Source organism: Toxorhynchites rutilus, chromosome 3 (genome assembly GCF_029784135.1).
Source record: "Toxorhynchites rutilus septentrionalis strain SRP chromosome 3, ASM2978413v1, whole genome shotgun sequence".
In the NCBI taxonomy this organism is placed as follows: domain Eukaryota; kingdom Metazoa; phylum Arthropoda; class Insecta; order Diptera; family Culicidae; genus Toxorhynchites; species Toxorhynchites rutilus.
Genome location: NC_073746.1, coordinates 295732972 through 295756651, shown reverse-complemented (window position 1 = coordinate 295756651; position 23680 = coordinate 295732972). Strand labels below are relative to the sequence as shown.

Here is a 23680-nt window from a genome sequence, read left to right as displayed (position 1 = left end):
GTTTGAATTTTTTTTTAGATATTAAAAATTACTTGTTTTAAGAAAAAATGTAACATTTGATTAAGGTAGAATTGAAGTGGCAAAATCTTCAAAAATCGTGATTTTTGAAGATTTTGCTTGAATGTTCATCAGGAATTGTACATATCGATATTGCAACGAGATTAAGAAAGATAGAAGTTGAGTGTCAAAGAACAATTTGTGGAGTGGTTTGAGAGCTTTAATTTGATTGATAAAAACAATCAAGTTTTTGAGATGAAATTAATTATTACATATTAAAAATTACTATCTTTGAAATTTTCACTTTCAAAAAATTATCTAAATCCTCTAATTTAGATGTTCCATTATCATATACTGTCCTAAATTTTCTCATCTTTTAAATGAAAGCAACAGAATTGGCTTACGTAGCGTACCTTTCAGTATAGAGCCAGTTTGAGTCCGAAACTCTGTCATTGTTGAAATTCGAACATGTGCGTAGAAGAATTTTTTTCTTCAAATATGATCATCTATCACCTTCCCAGAGATTCTATGAAAATTTTTTGACGTAGGATTACATCTTTCGGGAACATATTGGGGTACAAATTGAAAATCTAAAATCGAGCACATCGTGAAAATTGTCCAATTTCAAACGCTTATTGCTCAGTCATTTCATGATGGATGGATGAAATTGTTGCGTCAATCGATTTCGACACTCTATAACAATTTTTTATGTTGAATAAAATAATATATAACATAAAACTAACTATCGAACAATAGAAAAATCTCAACCCCTATCTTAACGGAAATACCCACTTCTGATTGGTCGAAATTGACGACACATGCAGCGGTTCCCTAACAGGGACATCGAAACCAAGCTGACTGGGGGAAATCGGCATTGCAAGTACAGGAAAGTAAGGGGAGTTTTTGTTCCCACCGAAATATGTTCCCTAACAGAGACATCAAAACCAAGCTGCCTAGGGGGAATCGGCATTGCAAATACATGAAAGTAGGGGGAGTTTTTGTTCCCACCGAAATATGTTCCCTAACAGAGACATCAGAATCAAGCTGCCTGGGGGAAATCGACATTGCAAGCGGAGACGAATGCATCGTGAGATTCTAAGTCTCCGTGAACAAAGAAAAAGACGAAGCAGAACGTTGCAAATACATGAAAGTAGGGGGAGCTTTTGTTCCCACCGAGATGTGTTCCCTAACAGAGACATCAAAACCAAGGTGCCCGGGTGAAATCGGAATTACAAGTATATGCAAGTCGGAGGCATTTTTAAAGTGTAAGTAAGGTGAGTGCTACGATTAATTCTAGCAAATAAAATTTCAATTTAGAACTTTAATGTTGGTTGCTTCGTGAAATTTCATATCAATGACCGATCGTGTATTGTGAAAAATTTAGCAAAAGTGTAAGTGTAAAATTGTAAATGGTAGCAGTTGTGTTAAAAATGACTTGATATATGAAACGATTTATTTCAATTTCATAAATAAAAACCAAGGTGTGTTCCCGCTCGAGAACGGGTCGTTCGGTTTAAGCTGTCTGTTTTGTTGTATTCATTTTCAACCAAGAAAATTTAATACGAGAGAAAAATTGGAAAAGTGCAAAAATATTCGAAAAAGGGATTTCTCAAATGCTCCACATATAGTATTAGGTGTTGTTAGTCCAATTAAAATTTCGCATTGGGGTGAATAAAAGGTTGAATAAACACTTAGAAAATAAAAATTATAAAAAAAAATTACCTTTTCCATTTCAAATATGCTTTCTCTATAATAAAGTGACGTGTTTTTACTGATGAGAAAAATTGATAATTGTGTTCGGTATTGAAAATTATCTTATATTACATTTGTGAGTTTTTTTTCTATATTTCATCCATACATAACACATGAGGCATCTCGTCTGGGGTCACAGCGGGCGGTTTTAATCATATCTCATTCCACTTCGGCATCTTCTATCTGATACGCACCATTCAACGAATGTTTACCACCCTTCTGTCATCACTCGGTAAACACCGGTGGAATGAAGAAACAATACTCAACCAAACAAAATGACCATTTTCAGGGCCACGAAATCATTGTCAAAGAGTTTAACAATGTAATTCTTCGAACATATCCAAAATCAACAGATAGCCTAACGGAATCCTACGTCAACTATGCGGTCGTGTCTCGGACACAACCTTCCTATGACTTTTTTCATGTGAGAAAGGTATTTTCTAACTTTGAGGGAATCACAAATTAAATCCTTCTTCTGTTTTCAATAAATGAAAAATATATGCATAAAGAACGAAGAATAATTTTTTTTTGACTCGATTATATACAGTATTCGATTATATTCAGTGAAAAGAATTGGAAGACTGTATATAATCGAGTCCGCGCTGTATAACATTATGTTTTATCATGTGTAAACTTAGGGGAACCTCGGGTAATATGGACAGGTGGTTGATTTGTGTTGTTACAATTTGAATTTCAGATTTCTGTTGATGAGAACACCATCTACATGTTATTCTATAATATTTAAGCCACCCTATGGCAATGAATACTAATCAAAAGTGGAAAAGGGAAACAAAAACCGAAAATCATACATGATTCCGCGTGTGGATGTAATTTTAGCTGCTTCAATATTAAGCATTTTGAGTGGCTTAATAACAAAATTCATTCGCTGATGGTCATATTTTGGTTTATGAGTCAACAGAGAAGCGATATTAGGTATGTACGGAAAAGTAAAGTCATTTTTGAGTGGAAAATTTAAATTATTGAAATAATTGTACTGGTGGGGTAAAACGGACAGTGCCAGTAGGAGTGAGATGGACTGTGAAAAGTCTGTTTAATCTATTCCTAAGGAATGCCCTGCGTCTATAAATGGAAATCAAATCGCCAAAAGTGGACTCTTTAGAAGCTGACTGGAACCAAAAGCAAAACAGTTGAGGGTATGTCCGTTTATATTGCTGAAAAGCACGATATCACTTCTAGGTGGATTAATTCGATGTTTTCATCATTTAACGGACATTCGTGATTAGTTCAGATCTTGGTTGAATATAATTATTCCTCTCGCGATCGATAAACCTCTACGCTTCATATATTACAAACCTGTCCATATTACCCCCACTATATGTCCATTAGAGTGCCAATGAAAATGGCCATCTCGAATTTTCAAAGCGAACTTGATTAAAATGTTGATTCCCACCGAAAAACTACCCTATGCAAAAGCTCAATCGGACTTCATTTACTAGTGTCACACAGCGGTCAAAGTTTGAGTTTTTTTAGAACCGAAAAATCACCCAAAAATTGACTTTTCGGCACTTGGTCTTTTTTATTTGAAAAGTCGATTTTTGACGAAAATATTTTTTTCGAGATAACAGTAAATCTCGACGTTTCATGCAATTCTAAGACATTTGGCATCAAACATTTTTTTTTTTTTTTAAACCCCGATTTCTTTTACTCTTGGGTGATTTTTCGGTTTTCAGAAAACTTAAATTTCCACATCTGTGACAATAGTTAATGAAGTCCGAATGAGCTCATACTTTGCAGAGGGTATTTTATCGTGCAAATTAACATTTTGCAGCGAGTCCCGTATGAAAAATCGATATGACGATTTTCATTGGCACCCTAAACCATACGTTTTGCCTCGTATTTCGAAAAAGTCCCAGAGCGTCGATTTTTGACAGACATTTTTTTTCGAGATGACAGTAGATCTCGACGTTTCATGTAGTTTGAAGACATTTGGCATAAATTTTTTTTTCCGAAAACCCCGATTTCCTTTACTCCCCCCTTGGGTTATTTCCGGTTTTAAAAAAACTCAAACTTTGACCGCTGTGTGACACTAGTAAATGAAGTCCGATTGACCTGATATTGAATTGAATACACATATTGAATTACAAGAAACTGCATCAAAGTTTTGGGAAACATGAGTTTCCAAAGATATAATTGAAGTTCTTCTTAACATGTCCGTTTTACCCCCACCTTCCCTACATTTATAGTCCTCTTTATATTGTTCGCTATCTGTGTCGGACTGTTGTCCAACGTTTGATAATTATATCTGTTAAAATATCATAAATTCTCTGTTTAGTTTCCACGTTTGTACTACTAATCGATCCTTCTATTCTTTTGTGTTTGTTTACTTTTCTATCTGTCCCTATTAGTATATTTCTATTGGTTGTGTGAATGTGACAATTGTGAACTGCCCTTCGAGAGTTTCCTTTTCGGCAACTGAACGGTTGACAGGGTGGTCAGGCTAATCAGATTTCCCAACAGGAATATTTTGACTCAATTGAAATTTTTAAATTAAGGCGTATCGATGTTAGTAAGATTTCTATCTTTGATAATTTATATCTCAAAAACAATGAGTCGTACAGAAATAGTGTCTTCGAAAGAGTCATAGAGTATTGATGTGACTATGTGACGTTAAAAAATATACACTGAGAAGAAAAATTAGTATTTTTTTATTTATAAAAAAAACTTTAATTTGCAATATCTAAAATATGTATTTTTTTATATAAAATAGAAGTCACGTGAAAAATTTAAAAAATAATTCCAAGATGGTAAAACTATTTTTGACGAACTTTATATAACATCGATTTTTTATGAATTTAAGAAATTTAAAAATTTCGTATGTCAACAATCAATTTTAGCCACAAATTATGAATTCGGATGTGATTTAAAACAAAAAAGCTCATTATCAATCTCCTTCTAAATCCAGCCATTTTTGAGATATTTAAAAATATATTTTTAATTTATTGTCTTTTTTATAGCAAACTTCGTCTCGCCCACAGTTTATTTTTTGTTATCAATACCTACAAACATTTACGCTTTCTTACCAAGCGCACGTTCATGGGTCCAATCGCAGAACTGTTCATTGATTGATCTTCTAATCGACCCTTTAAAATTACCTTTTACTATAAAAATCCTAGTTCTTCTACCAAAACTCGTCGTTATAATATCAGATTATTTTCAGATACAATTTTCGTTCAGTATTTTTCAATCACTTGCACATAACATGTTTCTCCGTTACATGGAATACAGGTTTGATACAGAAAATATTAGGCTGGGGAAAAAGTGATCCATTATTTTTGAGTGAAATTCAAAACTATTTTTAATATGCTTCAGATTGTCCGATTTGGGTCAAATTTTACCGTTCTGTAGCCATTCTAAAAGTAGCTTCATAATGTCTCTATCATAAAGGTCTTGGTCCTTATTGGCGATAAACTCTAGCAAAAGATTTTTACAACCTTCTCTTCATCCCAATTTTTTAACACTCTGGAAATTTTACAATGCGATGAAAAGGTGGTAATGGCATGGTGCCGGTGTTCATTTTATATGGTGGATGCATAAAAACATCCCAATCAAGCTCTCGGAATGGTGCGGCCTTGCATTGTCCTGATGGAACACAAAACCTCTTCAGTTAGCCAGTTTTGAACGATTCTGGTCAATCGCTAGCTTCAAACGGCCCATTCGTTGACAGTAGAGATCTCAATTTAGTATATTGCACTAAAATAAAAATTTAAAAAAATTGAAGTTATTTTTTTATGTGAAAAAAAAGGAAAATAAATGAGGTTGTACGTATTTTACTGTTGCAGTATCGACACCATACACAACAATCGCAATTTCAGCGGCCTGGCTTGCATTTTCGCATTTATACAAGCAAAAGTGTAAAATGTACCGAATTTTCTCTTTGTTGACCCCCATTGTTAACACCCTGTAACCCGCAACTGAATGGACCAAACAAAAAACAGCAAAAGAATTTTCTTTAGTGTGAAATATCACCTATACTTCGAGCCTAAACCTGAAATTGTATGATCGTATTACGCGAGAAATCGATCACCAAAGCCAGCTATCGAGAAAATAATGGATAACGTTTTCCCCAATCTAATATGATAGAATAAAGATAGCCCTAAATCGAACAGATCCTTCTTCGAGTTTCGCTCTTATGAACACATTCGGCGATCCATTTTTTTTTATATAGATAGAAGATATAGGAGTGCGTTTCAATACATTAAAATCCATTTCCATTTCCAAGATCAATTTCGTTAGCGCAAACAGAGTATTATTTTTTTCTCTCAGTGTATTTGAACATCAATACTCTATAAATCTTTATAAGAAATCATTTTGATACGACTCATAGTTTTTGAGATATAAATGATCAAAAATTTCTTCAGCTAAAATCGATACACCCTATTTAAAAAGTTAGACTTGAGTTAAAATATTCACAATTACTGTGTTTCCTCCAACCCGAACGGAATACAAACTTTCATTCGAATCAAAAATACTCATGTTTTGCCGTTTGTCGATATCATTTGGAATTGCTCTATAGCAATAATTGCGTCGTAGGAAACATCTTTACTTACAATAAAACGAACGAGAAATTTCATCACATCACCCATCTGGTACGCCCATATGTTGCTAAAAGATTAATCAGCGGATTTCCGCATTCACTACCTCCCACTCACCTGATGTCAGCTGCCTCCATAACGTACGCACCCCAGCCAAACAGTGGCGGCGAGGTTAAGGCAAATGAGTAGCTCCATATGAAGAGAATCGCCAGGACGGCTCCCCGGCGTGTCGGATTCCGGGCAGAGAATGGTTGGCTTATCAGGCAGAAACGTTCGTACGAGAGCACCGTTAACGAAGTGATCGACGTTATTCCTGCCAGGGGGGAAGGGAACAAACTTGGCGTCAAATTTTTCCTGTGTTTAGCTCATAATGGAAACCGCGATTACCTAGGAGGGACATGAAAAATCCGTACGTCACGCACATCTCTCTGTTGAATATCCAGTGGTGGGCAATAGCTGACACTAGCGTGAATGGAGTTCCAATGAACGAGACAGAGAAGTCCGAACAAACCAAATTGAACAGAATGATATTCATTGGGGTCCAGAGCTGGGAATAGAGACCCCGGAAAATTAAACATGAACATCCGACTCTGTCCCTCTTGTTGAACACTAACCTGAGCATTTTTGCACATCAACACAATCACCAGCAGGTTGAGGAAGAAGCCGAAAAATCCGATGAAGAACAACGTTATCGCTGATGCCGTGTAGGCCCATGGTTCCATCAGCTTCGTAGGATTTCCATATTCGGAGACGTCCGGTTGCAGAGCCTCGGTGGGATCACTGCCACTGACGGTGGCGAAGTATGTGGGTGAAATAATAAAACTGCTGGCATTGGCGACATCCTCAGCGCTAATATTGTTCATCGTTTCTGATGCCGGTGGCAACGAGGGGTAGGCGTATCATTTTTCCTGTGTTTATCAATCCCACCAGTCCGGTTACACCCTCAAATTAGTTGTGGCATATGCTGCCTGCTGGTGAATTATTTTCTCTTTGGGTGATGATTTATTGTCGTTGGTCATTAGTTAGGAAAATCATTATCTACCTAGTAAAGAGTTGAGTAAACACCAAGCGAACCTGTGACGAAAGGAAAGGAAGAGAAAACAGACGCGGGTTAGTAAAATGAACAAAATTCCAACCCTGTGTATATTTACTAACTACCTAATAGAATCTTGAATTTAGAATTAGAAGCAAAGCAATAGCTGTTCACTTAACTTTAAGAACTTTGTACAGAACAAAAACTACTAAAATACAAACCTGTTTTTGTGCGGGGGATAGGGACCGAAAAACTTAGAGCATTTGATGAGAGGAGGGGAATGATTTCAGAAGTGGATAATTAAGACGCAAATATGCTCTTTTCGCACTGAAATGCATAAAAACCATCGAAAAAAACTAAATGGACGTTAACTTCGTCAAATATGCTTCTTTTCTTACACCGCACAAAAAATCGAACAAAAAAAAACGCACAAAAAAAACCGCACAAAAACAGATTTTACTGTACTGATCGGTGGTTTTATTGCGACTGAACTGTTCGTGCCCTTGTATACGATCGGTCCCATAGTCATTCTTTGTTTGGATTGCGTCTGGAATATTCGCTATAACAAAACTAGTCATTGTATAGCGGGTCCGTTTTCCAACTTGTTCCTATCCCATGACAATTCTCTGGTTATTGTTTGTGTGTTGTGATTGTTTACATGTTGTTACATGTTGTTTTGTTGTGATTCTTGTTTTTTGGTTCGGTAAGTATTATGTGTATTGTGCTTAGAATAATGTTTGATCCTTTTTACAGGTGATTATTCCTGGAGCAAAATATAAGTAAATGAATATTCTTATATAAGTAACTAGCTAACCCGGCAATCGTTGTTTTGCCATATAAATTATTTCTAGTGAATATTGCGGTTGTTGAATAAAACATAACTAATGTATTGTAAATGTGTTTAAATGTTTTAACGATCTGTAAAATATACCGATTGTGATCGATGAGGGATAGATTCCACGTGAATATCGAGCAGATACGTGAAGATTTGACCGTGTATTGCATTGGGCCGTGGGAAAATGGACTTTCCGAACCCGAGTGTGACGTGGAGATGCAGATGAGATCAATGATTTTCAGAAAATGGAACCAGACGATGACCAACAACAAAAATTGAACAAAAAAAACAAAAAATAAAAATAAAAACATTTTTATTTTCATTTCATCACACCATTTTCGTTCATGAAATCGGAAACCAAAGATACGCCAGACAACTTCATCTACACATTGGAGCTGAAGTACATGCCAATTCGGTACCACATTATTTCGTCGAAGCGATTCAATCAAGGAGTATTCACATCGGTATTCTGAATTCGAAAACACATCCATATTGTTTCCTTTTTTCACAGACTTGCAAATGTATTTATTGCTCTTCACCGAACTGCAGAGCTTGACATTAATATGAACATTGAATGTTTGCTCAGCTGAGGCGAATATGGTACTACCCAACGATTTGGGATGTCAATGATATTTGTTGATATTTTACCATTTGCGCTTCACAGAAATAGTTCAATGTCGAATTGCATGGCAAAGCTGTCACCTTTGCACAACCCGATTGAACATTAATTGCGATTCGTTCGGGTAGTTCTGATTCGATCGGATTTTAGAATACAGGAGGATAGTTGATCAGTACATAGATCTAGAATTTCCGAGGAAATTACTCTATCCTTTTGCTCAGAGCATATTTTGTCGACTAATCAAACTAAAAAATTGCGTATAAGGCAATCCTCGCTTTTGTCATTCAACCGAATACATCCAGCAACATGTTGGACGACATACGTGTAATTTTTTAATGGAGCTCATTAAAGACTGCATTTCTTTTGTTTGAAGACACGTGCACACGTTTGAACAAAGGCTGTGTAGGTGTTGCCCATGATAGCGTTTCGCAAGTGAATGTATTCTTCCTCGAACCGCTTCTGTTGAATGTGTCATAGGAAAAGCAAACGTTCGCTCTTTACCTTTGCGAATATGTTGACCATGGATTATTGGCACAGTTCAAGACATCGTAGAATTAAGTTGTCCTGACTGCGTCAATTCATCAATCGGCACATATAAGAATTCATCGACCCCTTTTTTTTATTTGTTTCGTCTCCTCTAACCAAATGTTCAAAAATATTAATTCAAAATGAGTAATGATGTTCTTAATTATTGAGATAGCTGTGGCGCATTGGATCTACACACGTGCTCTCCAGCCGATTTTTCATCAGAATTGACGACAATAGCTTGATTGTTATTCTGCATTCCGAGCACACACACACGTGATAAGAATAATTTCAATAATTAATTTTGCTCATCGAATTTTTCTCTGTTATTTATTAAAAGTAAGCAACTGAATATAATTAATGGAAGTATAAAGAGCTATAAAATAACATAAAAACGTATTAATCGATTGTGGTTTCATTGGAGTTAGAATCACAACATAGCATAACTGCATGCTCGAAACAAACATATTTTTTACATTCCATGCAGTTGTTGCATGTTTTTCGGGTCTTTTATCGAAGAGAAGAATGTATAACGGCCTTCTAGATAATCACCGGATGATAAAGTTTCTGGAATATAAAGTTTGCATATTTCTAATTTTCTTTGTCTCTGTATTCTTGGTAAACTAAAAGTTAATGCCTTTTTTTTAGATGGGGCATAAAAAGATGATATAAAAGGATTTCTAGGAACTTCCTTTTATTTTTATTGTTTTCTTGTCGATATTGTTCATTATAAAAAAAAATATCCCCGAAACTGTAACTGTAAAAAATTACCATAAGCCACCCATTAGTTTATAGTTTACTGTTTACAATTCTTCCACAAGTGAAATTCTTTCACAAGTGTTTATATGTATGACCATTATATTTAGCGAATAACTATACGAAAGTCAAACATTTATATTTTGCTTTTGAGCGTATGAACATTTCATTCAACAATATTCTAGAATATGAAAAAAGGCCTTATCCAAAAAAGATACACCTATACTCGCGTCGGTGTGTAAGACCGAAAGTGTTAAAAAAGTGGCACATGTCCCCTTTGTACCAACACATGCGATACGCTAAACGATGACTAACGACGAATAACGAAGATAGAGAGAAAATCGCAAAGTCGTAGTGTTGATATTTTCTGAGAAATGAACGAATTATTGATTTCTCGGTCTGACAGACCAATGCCCTGCTTATAACGGAGCCTGTGGAGTACTGGGACACCCTCCACAGTATTTTCCGCCCTTACTGAGCGGGTCACTGAAAAACCTGATCTTCTTTATCGCGCAACTCGTGTGATCCACATAAACAATCCTTGAAGCTTTTCTGGTTCCGGCAGACTCTCCCTGAATAATGGAGACGAACAAAATACTGGACAGAATTAAGTTTATTCAGGTGTACCTTCATTACGCCAAGGGAGCAAGCAGCGGCCTATGCAGAAGGTTCATTCACGAAACTTTGGATGTGGCTTTTTTATTCAAAAGCGTTGGTTCTATAATTCTAGGATTCGAGGAATTTCTACACAAAAATGTAAGCTTCTCTATGACAGCACACAAACTGCACCAAGAGCAGCAATTCTTATACGGGATAAAATTAGGTATGTACCGATCACAGAATTTATCAACCGTGACATCGTGTCAATACACTTGGAGGTTCCAACGACCCTAGGGAAACCCGTTATCATCGTCGCTTCGGCTTATTTCCCAGGAGACAACGTTGAAGTTCCTTCATTTGAAGTTGCTATGCTGATAAAACACTGTAAATTAAATAAAAAAAAAATCATCATAGGATGTGATGTCAATGCCCACCATACGGTCTGGGGCAGTAGCGGAATCAATGTTAGAGGTGAATGTTTGCTTGAATATTTAATGTCAAATTATACAGGGTTTTCCAACTTTAAAATCCGAAAGTAAATTGAAATAAATCACACTTAGAATTCGAATTTCGATAAAACTTTTGTTTCAAATTAAAGTTTGGTTTATGCCATTATGTGTGAAATACAACATCATTCAAATGTCCACCTAAGACTTCCTCGTACACCTTGATCCGGAACAGGTAATTTTCGATGACTTTTCGGCACATATGGGGCGGTATCTCGGTCATAACTTCACGAATGTTGTCTTTCAAATGTTCAAGAGTTTGCGGAGAGTTGGCATAGACACGGTCTTTCGCATAACCCCACAAAAAAAAGTCTAGCGGGTTCAAATCGCATGATCTGGACGGCCAATTGGCATCACCAAAACGCGAAATTATGCGTCCCTCAAATTTCGTTCGCAATATGGCCATGTTCGGTCGTGTTGTGTGGCACGTGGCGCCGTTCTGCTGAAACCACATGTCATCCGTATCCATATCTTCAATTTGTGGCATTAAAACATCGGTTAACATGCGGTCATAGCGGTCACCATTCACAGATACCGTCTCGTCGTCCTCATTTTCAAAGAAATACGGCCTGATGACTCCACCAGACCATAATGCGCACCAAACAGTGACTTTTGGCGAATGCAATGGCCTCTCAACAATCACGTGTGGATTTTCTGAGTCCCATATACGGAAATTTTGGGTGTTCACATAGCCACCGAGCTCGAAATGTGCCTCATCGCTGAAGAAAATTTTAATGCGAAAATTCAGCGAAATATAAAATGCAGCAGCGAAAATTTTGCTGCTGTTGTTCGTTCACCCAATCGACGTATGCCCGACGCATTCCATGGTCACCACGCCCTAATTTTTGTACCAGTTGGACTTTATATGGATGTAGGTGCATGTCCAAATACAAAATTCGCCACAATGATGTGTTTGACAAGCCCAATTGCTGAGCACGCCGTGGAATCGAAACATTCGGGTCATCCTCCACACTGGCAGCAACAGCAGCAATATTTTCGGCCGAACGCACATTACGATGATGCACAGGTTTCACAATATCCGCTACGGATCCAATTTGTTCGAATTTACGCACTACATTAGTGATTGTGTGCTCTGTAGGCCGTCCATGACGACCAAAATCCGTCCTTAATGCTCGAAAAACATTTTCCGGTTTTTCATCATTTTTATAGTATAATTTAACAAAATTAACACGTTGTGCGATGCTAAAACGATCCATATTGTAAAATGGCAGACATTCAACTAACGATATGACGCTTTGGTTGACAGCTATGTCAAACGGTTGTCAGCGCAGGGCTGTATACTTTCGGAAGCCCGAAATGGAAAACCCTGTATTAACATTTGTAACCAAGGAAACGACCCAACATTTGTTAACTCTATCAGACAAGAAGTTCTTGATCTAACACTCTGCAGTTAAAATAAGATAAAAAATTGGCATGTGTCAGATGAAGAATCTCTATCTGACTATAAACATATAATGTTTAATTATATTTCTGGTGATCTTTTGATCGAACAATTGAGATATCCGAGAAAAACAAATTGGGATAGTTATCGTTCCAAACTTCAGGAGAATATGTGTATATGAGCGGAAACTATTTCTTCCACTGAACAGCTTGAAATACAGGGTGGGCCATTTAAACTGGAAGCATCTGGCAACCCCATAACTTTTGACAGAGATGTCAGATTAACAAATGTCATACCGCATTGGAAGCGTCATTTCAGTACAATTTTAACCATGGAACAATACACACCTAAACAACGCGCTGAAATTGTTCAGCTGTACATTCAAAATAACTTCTCAATTGTGTTAACTAAACGTGCATGGAAAAATAAAAATAAAGTTAAAACATCGCCTGGAGACAACGCTATACGTCGATTATATGCCAAATTTATATCGTCTGGTAGTGTTGGTAATGCCAGTCATCTGTCCAGACAACGACCAAGACGTTTCGACGAGAATATTGATGCCGTTCGAGCCAGTGTTGCAGAGACTCCATCGACATCAGGTCGCCATCGTTCGCAAGAGTTAGGCATCGCTCGAACCACTCTCCGACGCATAATTCGTGTTGATTTGAAAATGTTTCCGTATAAAATTCAAATGGCTCAACAACTTAACCCATCTGACTTACCACGTCGACTTGATTTTGCGAAATGGACCATCGAAATGGCCAAAAATGAACGTGGCTTTTGGCAAAAAATCATAATGTCTGATGAGGCGCATTTCAACTTGAATGGAGGAGTGAATAAACAAAATTGTCGGTTTTATGCTACTGAAAACCCTCAATTCATCGAAACGCAACCTCTTTACGACCAAAAAGTTACTGTGTGGTGTGGCATTTATGCCGATAAAGTCATCGGCCCGTACTTCTTTGAAAACGAATATGGAGCAACGGTAACCGTGAATGGGGAGCGTTATCGGACAATGATGACCGATTTTTTATTGCCATTTGTTCGTGAAAATGAATTGGACAATTACTGGTTCCAACAGGACGGCGCTACATGCCATACAGCGGCTGCCACGAAATGTTCCCCGACCATCGCGAAATGTTCCCCGGAAGATTAATATCGAAAAACGGCGATTATGACTGGCCACCGAGATCACCTGATTTGACGCCTCCTGACTTTTTTTTATGGGGATATTTAAAATCCAAGGTATACACTGGTAAACCAAGGATCCTGGCTGCGCTGAAAGACGCTTTCCGACAAGAAATTGCTGCCAGTTCGGCCGAAACATTGGGCAAAGTGATGGAAAATGCCGAAAAAAGGGCACATTTTGCGGTCAAGGCCAGAGGCGGTCATTTACGAGATATCATAATCAAAAAGTAGTTAGAACAAATCTCCTTGGATCAAAATAAATGAATTTCAAAAAAAAAAAATTAAAATTCCACTTCTTTACTTTGCTATTGCAAAGACAAATCCTTCCACTTTAAATGGCACACCCTGTAGTTTCATCAGAATTTCAAACCAATATTAAATTCACCTTCGAAGAAACCTGTCCACTGAAGCAAAAAACTTCTAGTAAGGATGCATCTTTGTGGAACAAAAAAAAAATATAGGAGGTGTGTTCAATATACGACCGCATTGTTGACGTAGAACTACACCGTTATTTTATATAAGTCGCTTGTTCATATCTTCGGATATTATTCTATGATGTTGTGAAATTTTAGAAACAACTGCTTAGTAGAATAATCTCTGAAATGGATTTTTCATTGTAGAATCAGTTGACGATAATTGATTGATGATTCATCCATGCCCTCGCAAAACAATATACTAGCTGATCGTATGTCGCAATTTATTTCATACCTCGAACGCTATTCCGGTGGCCTTTTTCGCAATTGAAATAGACTCGATTATATACATGTTGCACCAGCACCATTATTCCACATCTCATAATTACATCAATATATCTTTGGCACCGCATGGAAACAACAACAATGACAACACTTGCAAGTATCAAATATCATGCTACATGTTATTTAGTATTACCTCAAAGGAATCGCACCTCTAGGCATCGTTCGTACAACGTAAACCAAGCGCCAAACAAGCGTTCGCCATAGCATGCATACAGAGCCATACATTGGTGGCTTGAAACTACTAGGAATATAAATACTTCTCATCATTTTACGCTATTCTCAAAAGAAACGTTTCTGTTAATATTACTGGCATCGAAAAAAGTTGCATTACTTTCTCATGCTCGAGAGAAGCGCAGCTGTCACCCTTAGTGGAGGAAGTTTTGCTACTGGCAAGCGAAACCTAATCATATACAAAATTCCAGAACGTCATTCACTTTCTTGGTGACTAAACAAGTGAAATAAACTCTGTTTGTTAATAACAACCTTTTCGAGTAGTAGCAGTAGCAATGCTTCATTGTGATCAATATTAGTGCAAATGCAATCCTAGTTGAAGGCTGTTTTGGCACGATTGGCACGCGAACCCAAATAACTTATAACATTCCAGTAAGACATTCAAGATGCTTGGTATTCCCCAAATAATTTTTCGGCGCACAACCTTAACGCTTGCTTCGCCATAACGTCAGTTTAATGCATTGATGCATCCTCAAAGGCACCAACGAAGCCCTTATGATGACGGAAAACAAACTATGTTAACTGCTTGGAAAAAAGACTGAATTATGCCACACAGCTTGTATTCTGCTGTAACACACATCAATGTGAATTCGCTGATGAGTTTGTCAAGAGCGATCGCCTTCACCACCAGCGGGGGGAGCTTGATTTTGGTTGCTGCCTGGGTAACGACGTTTACATTTTCGACCGACGCGCCGAAATCGCCTACTCCGCTGTTATTCGATGTGGTGTCACACTCGCGAAGGCTCGGTTCAGTGCGAGCGCTTTTCACTGCACCAACATCGCGTGCATCATTAGATGACGCTTGCCTCGAAATTTTATTGCCCCTGGCAATGCGTTCGTTTTTTGCAGGGCTCGAGCCTGCCTTTTTCTTCTTCTTGCTCATCACACACTACGCGAAGTGTCCAATTTATGACGCGGAAAGAAAAACACACGATACGAATAACGCCAAAAACGAACTGAAAAAACCACAAAAAAAACGAACTGAAAAAAAGTTTTCATGATTTTTAACCATTTACAAACCAGGGAATTCTAATGTATAGCATATTAAACAAATCTTACGGAATTTGCGATTCGTTTAGTATGCAAATCGCCAAAATCCTTTCGCGGCAAAAATAGTTATTAACGTTAACATTATTCCATAAAAACGTGACCTGTTTTCTGATTTGGCACCCTTAATGAAAGACGTAGTTCTACGTCAAAAAAACTTTAAAGTGTTTTAGCAAAGCTCCGAACAGTGCAACATGTGAGTGGCATTTCCTGCTCCTTTACGTTCATTCGTATAATAGACAAGACCACCCACTGATATTATCATCCCTCCTCTTTGAAACCACTACCAATGGATGTATGCATTGCATCGTTCTGAGAATTTTACATCCTACATTTTGCAACGAGCACAAAATTATCTGTTTCCACCGAACATAGAATCTATCGACCGATATAATAAGAGAGAGGACACCGGCCAGGGATCCAGTCGAACTTTGTTTTTTACTTCCAGGTCACGTTCCGGAACCGTATCAAGCCGGTTCGATGATTGCTGTTTGTTAGGTTGTTAAAGGCGCTTTTTGCACGTATTCGGAAAATAATAGCACAATATAAAGTGTTCATACGTTTATAAGCGTTTTAGAGGGGATAGCGGCATCTGAAAGTGATGGAGAGCTTTACCAACTAGGCCTCGATTGGTGAAAATGAGAGTGCATAATTTGGAAAATGGTTGATTTGTGAAATAGTTTAAAAAGTGAATCTGTCAATATTCGGATAGATAATTTGAGGGGTTAGAAAATGTGATTCACAGCATAACATCGAACTTTTTTTTGTTCTTTACTATAGAGACCAGTGCTTGGAAATATCTGTATGACATCAATCTTTTCAGCTGAATTTCCGGCCACATTCGATCATTATACCATTGCATTCGGGATACCGAAAATGAACCAACGCCAAACCTCACAATCACAGCAAGCCACTCACAGTTGATTCATTCAGTTTTTTTTCATTCTGTTTTTGTTCTGTTCTGCGTTCACGGAATGTGAGCAAAACAAAATATCCCTAGTTTTGTCATTCATTGACATTAACATACCAGTTCATTCACTATCAGCATCATTCTCGGACACTGACGAAACGGAGAAATTCGTTGAGGAAGATAAGAAAGTACAGAATGCTCATAATAGTGACAATAAATTAAATTGTTCAAGCATGCAAGGTTTCCGTCTCAGTTAAATTGCTTTCAATTTACATAGTGAATATGCAGTTCCAAATCCACTTGTCAGAAATGCTTCAAAAGAAGAATTCCGATGTAAAAAATACCGTCTTGACTCAAATTTCAAACATTTAATTCTTTTTAAATTCTGAACACACGAACATAAAATGGTGGTGTCCAAGACACAACCGCAATGGGAATATTTCGAGCTTCCTTTTGCAAACGGATCAAACTAAGCTATAGGATTAGCGGATGAAATTGCCAACATCCAGCTTTGGCTGACACTGTTTGCACTCGCTGCTTGGATCGATTCTGCAGAATGCCCCCTCGCCGTCCAAGCCTAAGCAATCCTTAGCTGTGAGTGTGCATGCAGATCTTGATCTTTTGTTGGCATTTCCGCTTGCGCCACCGATTTGCGTTGCCCTTTCGGAGTAACTTCAAAAACAACTGAATAAGCAAGGCACTGACTCAATGAGAAAATCACACACATATCGGGATACTGAAAATGAACAGTCACAACATTCCTGACAATTCAATGGCAATGAATAAATGTGAATGAATTCTCATGACTCGAGCTTTGAGGAAAGCTCAGAGAGCACAGAATGAATATGAATGAACACAGTTGTAAATTTGTTTGCCGTCGAATGAATGACAGTAGCATCGACAAGCAAAATAAACGCGTTACACTGATAAAACTATATTTTCAATGTTGCTTAACAAGCTCAATATTTCCAAGCTCTGATAGAGACTTTCAATCATCGAACAGATAAGCTTCTCTAATAATGATGGTTGCATCAAAATTCGACAATTTGAAAAACCATGCTAAAATAAAATCCATTAGATTTGTTTCGTACCATGTCTAATCTATCATAATCTATCCAGGATTTTCAACGGAACACTTTCTACCGATCAGAGATGCCAACCTTCCAATTTTTCCTGTATATTGTCAATTTTTTCAAACATACCAGCGAAACAACCAAAGGCAAAAAATCACCAGTTCTTTTTGAGTTTTGTCCAGCTTTTTTATTTTTTGCGGCGTTTTGAAGTTTTTTTTACTTCCCAAAATTATAGCTGCCATTCAAATGAAACACAAATTTCCATATAACTCGAGCCTTAATTAAGCAAACGAACCCAAATTCGGCTTGTGGAAGGTTTAGTGTGCAATAAATGTTTCTGTGTAGGATTGACACTGAATTGATACCAAATTCCCCATTTATCACATTGTTTTTGAGGTAAAAATAGCAGTAAATGATTCTGAAGTACTTCGTTGCACTTCTGACTGTTCATTCGTGTTGATGGTAAGCTACCTAAACCAGGCCTTTTTGAGAAAATTCTCCCCAAACCATAAAAAAACCACCTTCAAAACTGCGGGTTCGAAAACTAATGCGGAAGCTTATGCCATGGGCACTTTTTCAGAAGAACATCCCTAATGAAAAGAAATTCAACTTGAAAAGAATTTTTTCATACTGGAAGGACTTACGGAACGCGTCATGTATTTTTTCAACTCGTAACCTCACATGCGCCTGTTTGATGGTTTGAGGGGAATATTTTCAAAGCGGCCTAGTTCAGTTCAGCTTTTCATCAACACGAATGCACAGTCAAAAGTGCAATGAAGTACTTCAGAATCATTATATTCTGTTTTTGCGTCAAAAACACCGTGATAGTTGGGTAATTTGGCATCAATTCATAAAATCCGGAAAGTCAAGGCATGGTTCAATGAATATGGGCTTCAAATTATGGACTGGTCGGCATGTTTACCAAATCAAAACCTTGTCAAAAACTCATGAGGAGTGATCGTACGAATAGTGGATGTAGCTTACAAGATTTACAAGATTTGATTCGAAGAACTTAAACGAGCAGTATCATCTGCGTAGAACGAGATATACGTTGCAACTTGACGGAGCTTGGTCGAAACCACCCCGAATGGGTTATTTGGACTGATTGAGAACTAACAATGACCTACGAATAAGAAACATATTGTAATTCATATGAAATTGACATTAATTTTGTAAAGGAGTGAGAGTTCTCCCATCTGGGTTTATAGTTATGAAATACTGGAATTTTTGTTTTTGGGTCTGAAAATATTATAATGACGAGTTTTGGTAGAAATCCTAGGAAAATTTATATTAAAAGTAGATTGTGAAGGGTCAATTAGAAGATCGCCTTTGGCTGAAAATCTCTTTAATAAAGAAAGAAAAAAAAATAAAAATAAAAATAGAAGATGAATCGATGAACTGTTCTGCGATTGGACCCATGATCGTGAGTAAGAAAATGTGAATGTTTGGAGGTATTGATAACAAAAAATAAAATTTGGGCGGGACGAAGTTTGCCGGGTCAGCTAGTAACAAATACAATCTATAATTACGAAAACCAAATTTATTTTTTTTCAAATGCGTAATATTTTTGAAAGTAGACTCGATATTTGGCTTCAATTTGATATGCTGATCATCAGAGGCGGTTGAGTAGTTGAAAGGTTATAAATTTGAAAAAGTCTGTTTTGGAAGTTTTGGAAAATTGATTTTTCGGGCCATCGGTTGACTTTGAAAATTCATAACTCAAAAACTAAAAAAACGCCACTCTAGTTTTTAAATATGTTATGTAAAATACCTTAGTTTTCAAGAAAAAATGTCAAAAAATATAGAGCCCTCTAGTCCAATGCCATGAAAATAACAAAAAATAAATACAATCAATAATTACGTACACAAAATCTAAATTTTTTGCAGGTATATATATTGGCGATCGAAATGATATTCAGGATATCGATAATGAATTTAGGAAGATTCGAAACCTGGTTTGACTGATTCCACATCCGAATGCTTCTTTAAAATGTTATCCCAAAATGGTATGACACTTTTTCAACTTATCCCAAATTGATAAAATTTATTTGAACATTCCAGATTCCGGATTCAGTATACAATAAAAACTACAAAGTAGAACAGGGATGAAAAATATGCAGGGAACTCTGGCTTCCAAAAATCATGTAGAAATAAAGAATAATAAGGAAAAATGAAGCAAAGTCAGTATTAGCTAGAATGACACAATGACAAATGTAAAACAAAAGTATAATGTTATAAAGGGTGTGTCACATCAAATTGCATCACGGAAAAAACGCTGTAGAAATTTAATTTTTAGGAATTATATCTTCAGCTTTCGCTTATAATCAGATAAGAGTGTATAGATCACGTTGGCCATGCTTCACTGTCAATTTTTCGTAAATTTGGAAAAATGTCGTCGAACGAAAAAGAGCGTCGTGAATTAATCCTGCGCACTCATTTCGAGAATCCGGAGTTGTCACATCGGGACATCGGTAAGATGCTGGGAATCGTCCAATCCACGGTCAGCAGAGTACTAAAACGATACTTCGAGAACCTAACCATCGACCGGAAGGTGAAGAACGGCAAAAATGGATGCTCCGTCAGTGAAAAAGATCACAAGCGCGTAGTTAAGCAGTTTAGACGTGATCCGAGAAGTTCGGTCCGGGATGTCGCCAATAAGCTGAATTTGTCAAGTTCATTCGTCCAGCGGATCAAGCAGCGGGAGGGCCTGCGTACATACAAGGTTCAGAAGGCTCCTAACCGCGACGAAAGGCAAAACATGGTGGGGAAGACGCGAGCCCGGAAGCTGTACACCGCTGACGAAAAATGCTGATGCTGACGAAAAATTGCCTGGTAATGGACGACGAAACCTACGTCAAAGCGGACTTTCGTCAGCTGCCGGGCCTGTTGTTCTTCTCCGCAGAGGACAAATTCAGCGTTCCGGAGGAGATTCGCAAGCAGAAACTATCCAAGTTTGCCAAAAAGTACATGGTGTGGCAAGCGATCTGCTCTTGCGGAAGGGGAGCGCCCCCTTCGTGATGACCGGCACGGTAAACGGGCAGGTTTACCTTAAGGAGTGTCTACAGAAGTGCTTACTACCACTATTGAAGCAGCCCGAGGGCCCGACCATCTTCTGGCCGGATCTCGCTTCGTGCCACTATTCAAAGGACGTGTTGGAGTGGTACGAAGCCAACGGGGTCACCTTCGTGCCAAAGGAAATGAACCCGCCCAACGCGCCGGAGCTTCGCCCAATAGAGAAATATTGGGCGATTATGAAGCAGGCCCTCCGGAAGAACCCAAAAGTTGTCAAATCGGAGGCGGACTTCAAGAGAAAATAGATTTCTGTTAAAAAAAAACTACAACCTGACGTTGTACAGAACCTTATGGACGGGGTAAAGAGGAAGGTGCGAGCATACGGGCTTGGGCTCGAAGTATGAATAAAAAGAAAATGCCAAAAGTTGTTTAATAGTGTTTATTTTACTGTCTAAAATTTTCAAAAGGATCGGTCTACTGGGCGAATTTCTACAGCGTTTTTTCCGTGATGCAATTTGATGTGACACACCCTTTAATGTTGATTCACAAACTGGAAAATTAAAAATGCTTCTCACTGACACTGTCAATGTATATCGTTATTTTTATTTGCTAATATAAACAAAATTGACCAAAAAAGATTCTCCCACATTTTTACAGTTATTTTTTTCAAATTTTTCCAGTCTATCGAAAAAAATGGTTTGTATCTTTGCTCATGATTAAACTGTTTTATCTCTTAGTCTCAGCTGAACAGTCGACGACATCTTTCTCTTCTAGGAATTTCCTCACGAAGATAAGATACGGAATGCTAATGAAAATAAAATAATATGAAAGCGTTATCAGTGAATAAGTGCATTTCCAAAACATTACGAGAAGTTCCAATAGTTTATTTCTGCGAATTATTTACGATCATTTGAACCGTTTTTGAGCATAGACAAAATTGAAAAAAAACTTGGCCTTGCATCACGGTTGAAGATGTTAAGTTTAACGCCCTGAAATTTCTGTTGAATAATAAGTAAATTGAATGTGAAATCAATGCAACATTTACTTAAATATTTTGTTTTCGATATATTTTCCAGCTTACCCTAAATTCTGAATGATGATAACACAAGGAGAAGATGTTTTCCATTTCGCAAAATTAAGGCAACATCAAACAAGAATTTTTGACGACATTATAGTCATTGGGACGGCTCTTAACGAAACGTTGAATATCATTTCTCGAAATGAGCATTGCACGGATGCACGCATTTGAATCGCTATCGCTATCAAAATGATGTAAAAATGTATTAAAGTTTAAATAACTGGTTCAGAAGTCTATTTTCTTTACCAGTCTCAAAGTTTAACCGACACACACACATATCTTAAAAAGGGAAACATCTAATATTATAAAAGGGTTAATGTATTCAAGAGTCTTCAAAATAAATTAGTCGTGAAGTGTTTCGCTGTGAAGTCTAATTTTTCCTCTTCATCTCACTTCTTCGGGAAAAATTCTCACCTCTCACAGTACGGCTAAGATTACGGAAGAGAAACACTGCTGTCCCACCGACCTAGCAACGATAAAATTCACTTTCCTCTGATGTGTACGGTGTCGTATGCAAATATGTTCATCTTTGTGCTCATTTTAAAAATGTTATGTTCCTGACATTGCTTCTTCGTAACACAACCAACTTAATTCAATTGCATAGCTAGCTTCGAATCACTGGGATCACTTTTTTTTTGCTGATTTAATTCAATTTACCCGCCAACAACACAACGAATCACTGCATAAGGGCATCCCAACTCACTGAGTAACATCCCAATGGTTTAATTTCGTTATCTTTCCGAATAGCCACAAACATCCGGAAAAACTACTCCAATTATTTAAATTGATTTTCTGCTTCATCCACATCCAGCGAGGAGTCAAACTGATATATGATGACAGGATACCTTTTCCTCAACAACGAACATGATCCTCGGTTTTCATTTGCCGTACCATTCACGTGAACCTTTCTTTGTATTCTTCCTTTTCTCGAGAATAGTATTCATGCCACGACTCAGATGGACAGGCAAAAGCAATCTAAATTGTTGTCCTCTGGGTTTTAATTCATGTCACGAAAAAAAAACTCACTCGATATCACTCTACATCGCAGGTTCACAAAAACATCACAATGAATGTCTGGATTGAGCACATTTTTATCTAGTTCATAGAAGAGGCGAGAAAATGGGGCGAAAAACAATTATTCAGTGTAACAACGTGAAACAACTTGACTCTTCTCTCAGAACTGCATCAATTCATTTCGTTTATTATTTCCTCGTATTGCACGACAAGAAACTCTCGGAACAGGAAGCACAACGAAAAACCACACGAAAGGAAGCGCGAAACGATTCAAGTGCATTCCATCCAACACGACCGATTGATTCTTCTGACGCTTCGTCTGGACTCCTCATAAATTGGTGCACTACAGAACGCGCGCATTGGTATATCCACTTTAATAATCCTTTCACTCAAACAGGAATTCAAGTTCAACTTGTAATCCTCTCAAGTTCAACAGCACGGAGCTAAGTAGAAGAGCAGTTCCTGGGTTTTCCCGATTTGACCTATTACTTTCCGATTTCTGATCACTGCAGCATCCAGCTGTCGACTGAAGATGCAGATGTCTCGGGTGTGATTATATAGGCTCTGGTATCGGAAACGGGCCAGCAAGGTAACACTATCATCCTTCTTCTCGGGGGAAACCTTCGTCGGGAAACAGACTTTCCACGTGGGTGAGAGTGCAGCATCCCGATGTTGAGTTCGCGCCTCAACCGATGCTTCCGAGAGAGTGAGAGTGAGTGTTTGTCGGATTTCCACAGGAACGATGTTCGGTGGATGAAAACAAAACAAATGTGCGAGTATCGGGATGA

The 23680-nt window shown here is 37.6% G+C and overlaps 1 protein-coding gene across 1 annotated transcript in view; it reads right to left on the bottom strand.

The window, feature by feature from the left end:
* LOC129776493 (vertebrate ancient opsin-like) overlaps window positions 1-23406 on the bottom strand; it is a 40551-nt gene extending 17145 nt beyond the window's left edge. Inside the window, exons 1-4 of the mRNA XM_055782170.1 lie at window positions 22293-23406; window positions 6917-7376; window positions 6690-6849; window positions 6420-6615 (exon numbers count right to left, since the gene is read on the bottom strand). Of these exons, the coding sequence (XP_055638145.1) occupies window positions 6420-6615; window positions 6690-6849; window positions 6917-7165 (605 nt within the window). The 5' untranslated portion in view covers window positions 7166-7376; window positions 22293-23406. The remainder of the gene's footprint in view (window positions 1-6419; window positions 6616-6689; window positions 6850-6916; window positions 7377-22292) is intronic.
* Window positions 23407-23680: the final 274 nt, after the last annotated feature.